At 32.6% G+C, this 12,476-nt stretch overlaps 1 protein-coding gene across 2 annotated transcripts; it reads left to right on the top strand.

The window, feature by feature from the left end:
* The first annotated feature begins 3,517 nt into the window (after window positions 1–3,517).
* LOC104612710 (F-box protein At4g00755) lies at window positions 3,518–10,659 on the top strand. Of its 2 annotated transcripts, none has more exons than XM_088890753.1 (6): window positions 3,518–3,881; window positions 4,434–4,584; window positions 8,254–8,589; window positions 8,681–8,856; window positions 9,351–9,469; window positions 10,134–10,659. In XM_088890753.1, exons 2-6 carry the CDS (start codon window positions 4,458–4,460, stop codon window positions 10,420–10,422), a joined length of 1,047 nt encoding a protein of 348 aa, XP_088746879.1. In that variant the 5' UTR covers window positions 3,518–3,881; window positions 4,434–4,457; the 3' UTR covers window positions 10,423–10,659. The 2 variants fall into 2 exon arrangements, with proteins under 2 accessions (XP_088746879.1, XP_010278553.1); XM_010280251.3 differs by having other exon boundaries at window positions 3,531–3,881; window positions 8,176–8,589.
* Window positions 10,660–12,476: the final 1,817 nt, after the last annotated feature.

The following is a 12,476-nucleotide window of genomic DNA, read 5'->3' as shown; positions in this document are numbered from 1 at the left end:
TTTTAATCAATAAAAATCAAAATCTCATTGACTAACTTTCTCCTCTCTCAAAATCCCCTTAAAAAATTTATTAGAGAGCATTTTTTAAGTAATCATATTGAAGGGCAATGAAAGACGAAAGGAATTAGGTTGGTGTTATACCAACTTGCAAACATATATCATGCATGAATGCATATATAGATACAAAATGATTCGATAAAATTTAAAAGTTTAGAAATGTGGGCCCAATACTTCTCATGTTTATAAAATTAAAAAAAAGTCAAAAATAAAATAAAAACAAGAGGTGTAGCGGTGATAGTGACATGTACCTTGCCACGGAAACTCATTTTTATATTATAAAAATAGATAATTGCTTTGATATCTATGCAAATGATTAGTCTTGTAAACATGCATAGCATCTTCTCTTATTTTAGTGATATATAATATATATTATATTCTTACATTATAGTATTTAAATATAATATAAAATAGTATTTCTTCATATGTATCATTAAGAAATGCGTTTCATATATATTTATATTTTATTTGTGATTAACTCAACCTTAAATTTTGTATTAATAATACATTTGTGAGATTTATAACAATTTTCTGTAATATATTCAAGCATATATTGTATTCACATGTTTCCAAAATTTATCCATACTCGTATCAGTATCCAAACTTACCAATACCATATCTAATGCCATTACTTGGGACCTTGGTTAACACTTTCTTAGGAATTCATTACAACACGCTAGTGATGGAAATTGTAAAGCAATTCATGTGATGTTTTGAATTCCTTTCCATCATGAAGGAATCATTGTCATCATGGTTGAAGGCTCACAGCAAATGCGAGAGCAAATTTTTTATCAAAAGTAGGGGTGTTAATTGATCGATTTTGGATTGGATCTCGTCTAAACCAAAATCAATTTAGACAGATTAGACAGACCAACAAGCCATATTGAATTGGACCATTCCAGATTTAATGGTCCAAAGTATTTATTGGATCTCGTCCATCCACAATAAATTTATATTGGATTGGATTGAATTGAGCCAATATCTTGTCTATTATAGAAGATAAGAATGTAGGTATCATTGTATCAATGGACCTTGATTTGGATTAGAATTAATCTATATTAAAACAAATTTAAACAGATTAAATGATTGGATCGGATTGAATCAAATGCAATCCAATTGACATGCACCCTAATCACTATTATTTCACTGTTGATGAAACTCGAGAGAGAGAGAGACTTTTTTAAGTACTTTTATGTTAGAATAAATTTCACTTATTCTAAACCCAATTTTTTGGTAAATTTTCGTATATCTCCATTTTAACTTTAATAAGTAATTTTATGTTAGTGCTCACTTTTGTTTTGTCACTTCTGCCAATAGAGAGAGAGAGACCTGTCCGTAAGTCGGTTTTGGTTATGTAGATTGTGTCCCGATTAATGTTTGAGTTGAACTTTAATAAGTACTTTTATGTTAGTGCTCACTTTTGATTTGTTACTTCTGCCGAGAGAGAGAGCGCAGTCGATTTTGGTTACGTCCCAATTAATATTTGAGTTGTTTGTGACCAAAAGTACAACTATGATATAAAAAATATATAATATCTGAAAAACTTTTGATCAGTCAATTAGAATTATAAACTGGTAGACAATCAAGTGTTATTTATCAAAATTCATGAGTAGGTTTTGATCAATCAAAACTCTTCTTATACCATATCATTTCTACATCATAGATTTTTCCCATTCCAAATCAATTAAGACCTAAAATTGATTATTTTTTATTTTTTTTATAATTTTTGTTATATTTTATGTTTAAAAGGGTAAATTTTGAAGACGGTGTATAAAATAATTTTAATTAAAAGCACTTGTTTTAAAAACATATAGCAGACAAATTGGGTTAAAAAAATAACGTATAAATACTTTACTATTTACTGACATTTTTTATTAAAATTACTTTTTCAAAAATAAAATTCCAAAATTGTTATTATCATAGGTTATTATAAATGTGAAGTGTACCTGGATCTAATCGGGGTGACCAAATAATCCTGATTAATAAATGATCGATTGATTCTAGATATATTTAATAAGTCCAATTAATTATCGGTTCGGGACTGATCCACCCTCTCCCCGACCAGACTCGACCAACCGACAACTCTATCTTTTAATTTTAATTTTAAGGGTTTTGTGTACTCATATAGATACAATCTATCAGCTTGCCTTGATACATAGGACCTACATGATTCACCAAATCCACCCTATTTTAGAAGGGTTTGACTCTTAAACAACATGTATGAATAATATTTGCAAAATTTTCATGGATGGATAATTTTTCTCACGTGCACTAAACCATTTATTAATAAATTTAAAAGAAGATCAGGACCAATCATTCAACAGGTCCCACTCCGAAGATCTAAGGAGAAAACTTGATCAGATCGGGTAAATTTATTAGGTTTAATTACATAGACTCCCCCTTTGATATGATATGGGTAGGTGACAATTATTCCTATATTTCTATTTGGGGGTAATAATTACCCCTTAAACTTTTATGTGCCCCTTGAATTTTTTACTTTGTGACAAATACCCCTGTGTTAGGGCTTCGTCAATTAATTTTGAAAAAGATATTTATTTAGCTATTTAAATTTTTAAAATCCTCAAATTGTCCTTTTCCTTATTTATGTGATAGTATGATTTGATTAGTTTTCTAAATAAAAATATTGAAATCCTCAAATGAAATTGTAGAGGTTTATAATTAAATTTAAGGTTTTGTTTGTTTTTTCTAAATCTATTAAAGAAAGAAAGGAGTGGGAAGTTTTATTTATATTTTAAGATGAAGAGAGACATTTATGTAAGTGAAATGAAAACAATAATTTAATTAAACTTGTATATGAAATGATTATTGTTATTTTAGCTAATTTTATTTAGAAAAATATGAAGTACTTTTGGGTCAATTAGGGTTTAAGATAAAGAGCGATGAAAATAAAACAAGGAAAGTTCATGTGGATATTTTGGTAATTTAATGTATCCCATTATTTGACTTACAACTAACGAGTATTTTGAAAATCAAGTGGCAAGCCAAGGTGGTTCATAAAACACAAGTATTTATCAAAAAAAAGTGCTTAAAAAGTTAAAAATATGTCCAAACTTTTAACTTCTTCAAAACGAGCCCACATTTTCTGCTTACTTTTCCTACTCACTCTCTGAATTGCAGTCACACATCTCTCAATCTAGAATAGAAATGTGTGACTCCAATTTAGAGCGAATAGAAAGTGGGTAGGAAATGGCAAGTGCTTTAAAATGGACTAATTTTCTGGAAAAAGCACTTATTCAATCTTTTTCCCAAAAAAGTACTTAAAAATAAAGAATTCCAAGCGGGGTTAAAAAAGACAGTATAGGAACTGAACCATTCATTTCTCATCAATGAGTTGGAGTGCGGAAGGCCCAGCCCACACAGCTTATGATCAACGGCCCAAATTGGCTCAAGAAGAACCCACACCAAATTGTTAGATGGGGCCCAGCAACGAAGATCCCGAGTTTCCGAATTCCGACTCCCTGCCCAGCTGAGTGCTTATTGTAATTATCATTGTGACACTGCAGAATGCTGAATAATAATAAAATAACAAAAATTCGTTTTCTTCGGTTTTTCTCGTCGTTTTCAAGTTTCAGTTTCAACTTTCATCACGTCACGTCCTCTCTCCCCCGTCAGGCGTAAACTGTGTCGGTACTCGCTAGCGGGAGAAACGCTGCTACAACGATTCTCGATAATCCACATCGTCTTCTCTTTCTTGTATCCCCTCCCTGGGTATTTATTTCTGTCTCTCTCTCTCTCTTAGGGCTTTTCATTCGACGGTTGCTTCATTTCAGTGCTTCAGATCTACTCATGATTCTCGGACGAGGGTATGTTCGTTTCTTCGCCGTTAAATAATGCTTTTCTTGTTATGTCATTTATCTGTCACATACATTTTCTTCTTTTTTTATATGTAGTTTAATGGTTTTTTTCCCTTTTTCTATCTAGTTCAATCCAATTGCTACATCAACACAATTCTTTAATTGACCGAATGAATCTAATTAAGAAAAATTGATCCTTTTAAAAACAATTAAATTTGGATTCTTATCTCCTTATCCGTTTTCCAATGACATGTTGTTATAAATATCTGAAAGTGAAGTCAAATTATGGAATCTGATTATAAGAAAGCGGACTTATTGTTCCAGAATTTTGGGGTTTTCAAATTGGGGTTTCTATGTGTTTGTATATCTGTTTGAAATGAATTGTTGATCATGTTGGTTTTTGACGCAATATACAAAAATATATGAGTTTTACCAGGTTAACAAGACGTTCTTCTCTTTACGTGGGTTCATCCTCTAATATTGTTGGATTTTTGTTTGTTAGTTCTATTTTCTTTGGTTTCTGACCTGCTCCTGCTCACCAATGCCACTTTTTTTTTTCAGTTAATTTTCATTAGCTTCCTTCGAATGGAGAATTGTTACGATTTCATTTCGTGGCTTGGACGGGATGTCTCAAGTACGATTCTCAAGTTTTTGGAAGATCCAGCTGATCTTGTCCGTGTTAGCGCTGTTTCACGGTCCTGGCGTCAATTTGGTAAGCTGAAATGCTTTAAACTTGCCCCCTTTCTTAGCCACTCTCATTGGGTAAATGTAAGAAGATGCCTCGTTTCAGCTAATTGATGATTAATGTACACGTCTAAAGTACAATTTTCATTATACTGCTAATCCTTGTAAATGATCATTGAATATCTCATTAGAGTTATCTGTGTGTGTTTTTCAAATCGACCATGATTTTGGAACTTATCAAGACCATGATTTTGGAACTTATCAAAAATTTTCTGTTGAGTCTGTCTTTAAAGCACTCCCTTCACTCCCTCTCCCTCTGAGAAAACATCAATGTAAATCTGTCGGGTCCCCATGCATAAGCTTGATATCATTCTTCACCTTCTCAAAATCACAATCTTTCCAAGCCCATAGCTTTAGTAAACCACGTTTTACTCATAGCACCCCTAACTATCTCTTCTAAAAGGAGGTACAGTCCTAATTCAATCATATTATTTCCAACTCTATGGCTTTAGCAGACCACGTTTTCCTCATAGCGCCCATACCTGTCTCTTCTAACAGGAGTTATAGTCCTAATTGAATCCCATTTTTTTAAGCGACTCAGGTATAGACTTGCATCTAGATTACATTTCACTAGTAAAATTAAACACAGAGTTGTATAATATATTGCACTTCTTTGAAAAGTTGGATCATTGGCCCATCATCTAGAGAAGAAAATAGCTTTGCTTTTGGATTAGTTTTAAATTAGGGAAAATTATAGTCAGAGTCAGCTGTACATTTAAAATTAGGCTACAGGTTGGTCTAGAAACCAAAAAAACTCCAACAACCGGCTTTACATTTTCAAATTATAAAAACCCCCACCATGTCATTAGAGGCTTATGTGGCTATTGCCAACATGGGACTCTTAATTCAAGTTGGACATAACAAAAAGGTTATACCGAAATTGCCCTTTAATGTTGGGTAATTGGAAAATAAGAAAAAGTTTTTACTCTCTCTCTCTCTCTCTCAATGTCGTCTCTCTCTGCTCAATGACTATGTGATTTGAAAATAAATAAAAATGGTTTTTGGGTTTCTCTTATTCTCTCTTTCTCTTTCTACCTATCGTTCTCCCTCAATCTCTCTCATTCTCTTTCTCGGTCGATCTCTCCTCCCTTAATTTCTCTCTCGTTCCCTTTCTCATTCTTCTTTTTTTTTTTTTAATTTTCTTACACACTTATATGGTATTAATCAGACCGTATAAAAGAACATGAGACCAACTTGATATGGTTCAAAAATCATTACACCAATTTGATAAAAATTCACAAGAAACTCTTGGTTGTGAAATTTACACCAACTTGATTATACAAGTGGTTGGTCCCTTCAGTTCTTTTATACGGTCTAATTAATATTATATAAGTTTGTAAGAAAAATAAAATAAAAGAACGAGAGAGGGAGCGGGAGAAAGATTGAAGGAGGACGATAGAGATTGAGAAAGAAGAAGAAGGAGAGAGAGAGGTTTTGATTTGGCTACAAACCAAAGCTGAGAGAGTGGGAGAGACAGAGGGAACGACAGATCGAGACATGACTGTGAGAGCGAGAGAGAAGGGAGGGAGATCTAGAGACAGAGGGGGTTTTAATAAGCTTTTTGTTATGTCCAACATGGATTAAGAGTCCCATGTTGGCAATAGAAACATAAGCCTCCGATGACATAGCAGGGGTTTTTATAATTTGAAACGTGTAGAGCTGGTTGTCAGAATTTTGTTGGTTTCTGGGCCATCCTACAACCTAATTTTAAATGTACAACCGGCTTTGACTATAATTTTCCCTTTAAACTATATATTTCATTTACATTATATAAATAATTTTTACTTATTACACTTGATTTTTGTTTGCCTATGATATCATTTGATCCAAGCCATTATATAAATGATGTCATTTGTCTATGACATCATTTATTTCTAGGTAGATTTTAAATTTGGCATTCCATTTTCACCATTAATAAAAATATTTCTCACATTTCATACTTATTTATTTTAATTTTTTATGATTTAATTATGACATTATTTATTAATTCATTTGACCCCAAATGGTCGAATTGCTTGCCCACCACCGGAAGGAAAGAAAATGTTTTTGTTTTCAAATTATTTTTCAAAATATTTATTTTTATACTATTAAAGTTAATATTGTGGATTTAATTACAAGAATTTAATGATGAGAATAATATATCTTAAATATAGGATTTAATGAGAGAGAATAGGAAAAATGTTTTTATTTCTAATTGGTTTTAAATTTTGCATTCCATTTCCATCATTAATAAAAACATTTCTTATTTATCATACTTATTATTGTTTAATATGTATGTTAAAAATGTTCCCAATTTTTTTATTTTCTATTTTTTTTATTTTTCTATTTTTGAATTTTATTATTTAATCGTGACAACATGGATTAACTCATTTGACCCAAAATGTTTAATTTCTTACCACTACCTAGATGAAAACACTATTTTTTCTAGGTAGATTTTAAAAGTATAAGCTTTTATGTTATTGGAATTAATAGTTTATTAAGTTTCGATTTAATTAATTGAACTTAATGATGAGAAGAAACAAAAATGACTTAAATATATGATTCAGTGAACATGAATGCAAGTTAATAACTTAAATGTTGGATTTAATGAGAGGGAATTGAATGTTTGAATATCTTAAAATTACCTCTTTTCAACTCATTTAATACCAATAATCGATTTCCCTATTTGCCCTCATTTTTATCAATAAATTTAAATATAGAGGGGTAAATTTTGTCCACAAAAATTCCAGAAATATTCTTGAGGCTATTCGTGCTTTTTAAAGTAGTATAGATTAATTAAAAAAAAAGTAGTATAGATTAAAATGTTGAAACTATGTGTGGTTCTTTTAACTTGGGGGAAGGCTTCAATAGAAGGTGGGGTATTGGGCCAATATGGGTTGAGGGACTGAATCTATGCGCTCTCATCCCTTATTCAATGGATAATTCTGACTGACCATAGGTTCGTCCATGTGGCATAAGCAGGTGGGTATACTCAGCTAGATAGACACATATAAATGTACATTCATACATTGGATTGTGAACTTTGTGTAATTTATTTTACTCATCCCAATACCCTGGAGCTAGGATCAACATTTTGTGGAGGCCTTATATATGCATAGGCTTCCTAATCAGATCAAATAGGAAGTTTCCCTACATGACTTAGCCTATTTCTGGCAAGTGGATGGATATTCTGTCCTATGCAAAGTTCCAAACTGTCCACCCAATGGGGGATCCTCTTGATCACATCTATGTGACTAAGCCCATTGTCTACATCATCCTTATACTCCATAATTGGTGTGCTTCCAAGCAATGCTGTCAATTCAAGGTTGCAATTTTTTTTTAATTTAAAAATTTCCACATGACAGGGCTTAATGACTAGGAGTTCTGGGCTGAAATTTCTTATATAAATGAAGGGTGAAGAGACAAACTTGTGGGGTTCTTTTGAGCTCCAAATTGTATTGGCATATCTAATATTCCTGGGTAATTTAGAGTTATTTTCTGAACAATCCAAGTAGCAAACCCATGAATTTAAGTCTAACAGACTAAATGATTTTGATATTATCTCTGAAATTTGTTCCAGTGATTGAATATGGTTTCTGTAAGAAGCTGTGTGCAAGACTATTTCCAGCAGTATCACGAATTATACGTGTTGTTGAAGGAAATGGCATCATGGATCATATAGAAATTGGATCTAACAATTCTAAGGAGTGGGAAAATCTGGAGAGAGACCATAGAGTTTATGGCCTTCTAGCTCGAGGTCTCATGTCTTTCATTAGAAGGGATTGCATTTCAGAAGCTATTAGTGCATCCAGTACTGATAATTATCCAGAAGAAAGCATTCAGAACACTTTGGAACCAAATGACAGGGTGGACCAGAGGGCATCATATTGGTCAAGTAAAGGAGAAAGTAATCCAGCGGTGTCTGAGACGTTAACTTATAAATTGATTTCCAAGCTATGTGTTATTACGGAAGTCAGTGTACAGCCATTCCAAGGTTTTTTTAATATCCTTTGTACATTTGTCATCTTGTTCTAGCTTCTATTTAAGTTACTGGTGGTAAAACTGAATTGTTTTTCTTTGTTCAGCGTTTTTTCAGTTTGGCTTTCCTATATATTCAGCTACAGCTGTGCGATTTCGAATGGGTCATCTCAACCCACCAGAAGCAGAGAATGTTCACATGGATAGACTTCGGGAAGATCAGAAACCTTCTGGTGACCAATTTGTATGGACATATGTTTCACCAGAATTTCCAATGGCTCAGGTAAAGTTGTAACTTAATTTCTTAGTCAGCAATCTTGAATTGAAAGCAAAAGAACTACTAAGGTTTCCTTTAAAGAAGGGGAAAAGGTTTCTGCATGTGAAAGTAGGGGTGCAACTGGGTGTGGTCTGGTTGAGCATTTCTTAAATTTTGAAGTGGCCCAGACCAGTGGAAATTCTTCAAATCAGGTATCCTATTTGCACCCTTTTATGTGGAAGTATTGCCAAAGAGACCTGAATTAATACACTTCATTTTCCTTCTTTTTTGTACTTCTTTCTTTGAGGTTTGTTGAAGCTGAATTGGATGGTCCAATAAATCCAAGTAATTTGCACCCACTACATGGCAATAATTGGTGCTTCATTTGGTTTTATATTTTAGAATATTGTTCCAATGAGGACATTCTTATTGAACAAATCGTGAGATTCAACTTCTTAGTCTAGGTTCATCACTTCATCTATATCAAGTTTAATTGCATAGGGAACTTGTCCGTTAAACAGGAAAACCGCTTGCAAAAGTTCAAGCTACCAGAGCCTGTCCTCTGTATTGGAGGAATTCTGCAGATTGAGCTAATGGGCAGGGTTCAAAGACAAGAAATGGATGGATTATTCTACATATGGTAAGCCCTTGGACTCTATCCTTGTCTTTCATTTGTTATCGATAATGACCTATGCCATATTAAGAGAGGTTATGGTTGGATTTAAATTACTTTTGGGGGGGGGGGGGTCAAAATACACATAATCATTTCATGCTAGCAAAGGCTATGTTTCAAAATTCTAATGCTAGGTTAGATTAGTATTCTTTTAATGTCATGCAAAAAAAGGACTATCAGTTTTCTTGCAGTAACTTAGATTTTTCCACTTTGAATGGAAAGCTTAGATTCCTAATTAGAAATACAAGGCTCTAGATCCTTTTTGTTGTTAGAAAGGGCATGATATTTCATCAAACTTAATTGTTACCTTAAAATTTGATGTATATCTTACTTTCATAGTGGAAGTATGTGGTTTGGTTGGAATATATGATCAATTGGAAGATCAGGGTTTTGGGCATGTCAAATGACAGTTTTAACTTCAATACCAAAACAAAAAAAAATAGTGACATTTTTATTGCGGTCAAATTGTACATGGCATGACTGTTTATATATCAAATGACCATATGAATATGTCAAGGACAGTTAAGAGGTTCGGACCCCAATTTTCTGAATTGATTAAAGTACTTGGCTATGGGAAGATAATGGGCCATTCTTGTTAACCTTTTTTGTTTGGACTGTTGATGGACTACAGTGTCGCCCATGTTCAAGTTGTTGGCCGCCCACTGTCTCCTGCATTTGATGTTGATATCCTTGACCTCTCTGGAAAATGCATCTTGAAGTATTACCCTGAGGCAAAATATTGCATGTCTCCAGCAAGATCCTCTGAATGTGAACCCAGTACTCCTGCTCACCTGAGAACAGTCAGAGCAAGATTGATGCAGAGAGGTATGAGGGGTTGGGAGCAAATGATTTTGAACACGTTGCTTGGGAATGTAGCAGTCTTTGCTGATGATGATTCAGATGAAGAAGTGATTGATTAATCCAGATATCTATAAATGTCTTGTTACTATGGTTGATTAATGCAGATAAATATATAAAATGTCATGTTATTTTGCTGTTGCCTTGGAGGAACTTGAGCCACGGAAATTTATTATTCAGCTTCTGTTTAGTGGAGAGAGAGAGAGAGAGAGAGAGAGAGTAGTTAGATGTAGTGTTATACAATCTTTTTTTCAAGAATTCAAGTTGTGGTTATGCAGCATTAGTTGCTGAGGCTCTCATTTTTTTGCTTCCCTCTTATATCGAACGTATGCCGGTTTTTACCAAGAATATCTGGTGGCAAGTCGAGAGTTTCAAACAATGTTGTTTTAAAAACTGGACCAGTTGTCGTACCCAAAAAACTGTGCAGATCCGTTTGAACCTGCTTTGCATCCCAATCCAAGTCCAACCGGGTCCTTCATTTTGGTACTCACTTCTATGTAATGGAAACTGATGAGCTGATGTTTATACTTTCTATGGTTTCTTCTGTACAAAATATGAAAGGGAAATTGTCTAAATTCTAAAACTCACCATGACTTTTCAGCATTTCTCTTAAATTCATCATAATTTTTCAAAATGTCTAAAACTCATCATATCACTAACTTGACGTTAAACAGACTAACGGTTGTTAATATATTACCATTTTACCCTTTATAAAAAATAAAAAATATACATATATATTTTAATATTTTAACTAAAAAGACATGAAAATAGAGGAAAAAATATATTTTTAAATTATAGAAATTGAAAAACAAAATCAGAAAATAAAAATTGTAGAACAAACACCAAAAATTATGGAAAAACATAGAAACTGCAAATAAATAACAAAAAATACAAGAAAATTTATAGATTGTAGAAAATAGAAAAATAAAAAAATAGAAATTATAAAAAACATTGTAAATTATAACAAAACACTAAATATGCAAAAAAAAAGAAAATTGAAAATTGAAAGACATAAAAACTCAAAAAATATAAAGATCAGATAAAAACAGAAATTGCAAATATACATAAAATGATAAAAACTATATAAAAAAGTAATAAATTGTAGAAAACAAGAAAGTGATTTTTTTAAAAAAAATACATAAAGTGATAAAATTTAATATATATATCAACTAAAAAGCAGAAATTTCAAAAAAAGAAAAGAAATGCTCGTTTTTTTCAATATATATATAAATTTTAGAAAAAAAATTGCAGACAAACTAATAAAATGATAAAAAATTTCGGCAGAATCAAACAAAATTAACATGGCACCCAAGGAATATTGTAATAAATTTTCAAAAAATATTTAAGACAAACAGATAAAAATTTATGAAAATATTTTTGTACACATTTATGAAGCCCTTGATGGAGATTTAAATTCTAGATTCAAGTTGCAAAAAATTACAATACATTACAAATATTTCAAAACACTAGAAATCTCTGAAATTTCTTTATCATTGTATTCGTTCCTCTACATCTTCAAAACCAAAAATATGAGTGGTGGTGCGGAGGTGGCATTCAAATAGTAGATTTGAGAGACGGTGGTGGTGGTGTGGTGCCCACGTAGTGGTGCCCACCTACTATAGATTTGAATGAAGAGAGGGCAGTGCAACGCCCACCTACTGTAGATCTAAGTGAAGAGAGGGCGGTGCGACGCTCACCTACTATAGATCTGAGCAAGGGAGGGTGGTGTGGCATCTCGGAGACCTGAGCAAAAAGAGGGCGGTGCGACGCCCATCTATTATAGATCTGAGCGAGAGATGGTGATGCGACGTCTACCTTGTAGATTTGGAGAGAGAGAGAGAGTGTGCCTAAATGAACCTTTTTTTTCTATAGTTTGCCAATCAAGGGCAATTTAGTCATGTGAGTTGTATTTATGCTGACATGGACAAGTTCTGTTAATGAATATTAACGGTGCTTTAATGGAAGGTGAATTTTGGAAAATAAAAACTTACTAACATGGTGAATTTTAGACATTTGAAAAAGTTATGATAAATTTAAGAGAAATGATGAAAAGTCACGGTAAATTTTTAGACAATTTCCCAATATAAAAAAAAATAACATTAAAATTTAGGGATCT

Source organism: Nelumbo nucifera, chromosome 6 (genome assembly GCF_055504915.1).
Source record: "Nelumbo nucifera cultivar China Antique chromosome 6, China Antique-T2T, whole genome shotgun sequence".
Lineage (NCBI taxonomy): Eukaryota > Viridiplantae > Streptophyta > Magnoliopsida > Proteales > Nelumbonaceae > Nelumbo > Nelumbo nucifera.
The sequence above is the reverse complement of the archived record's forward strand: the minus strand, read 5'-3'. Positions and strand labels throughout refer to the sequence as shown.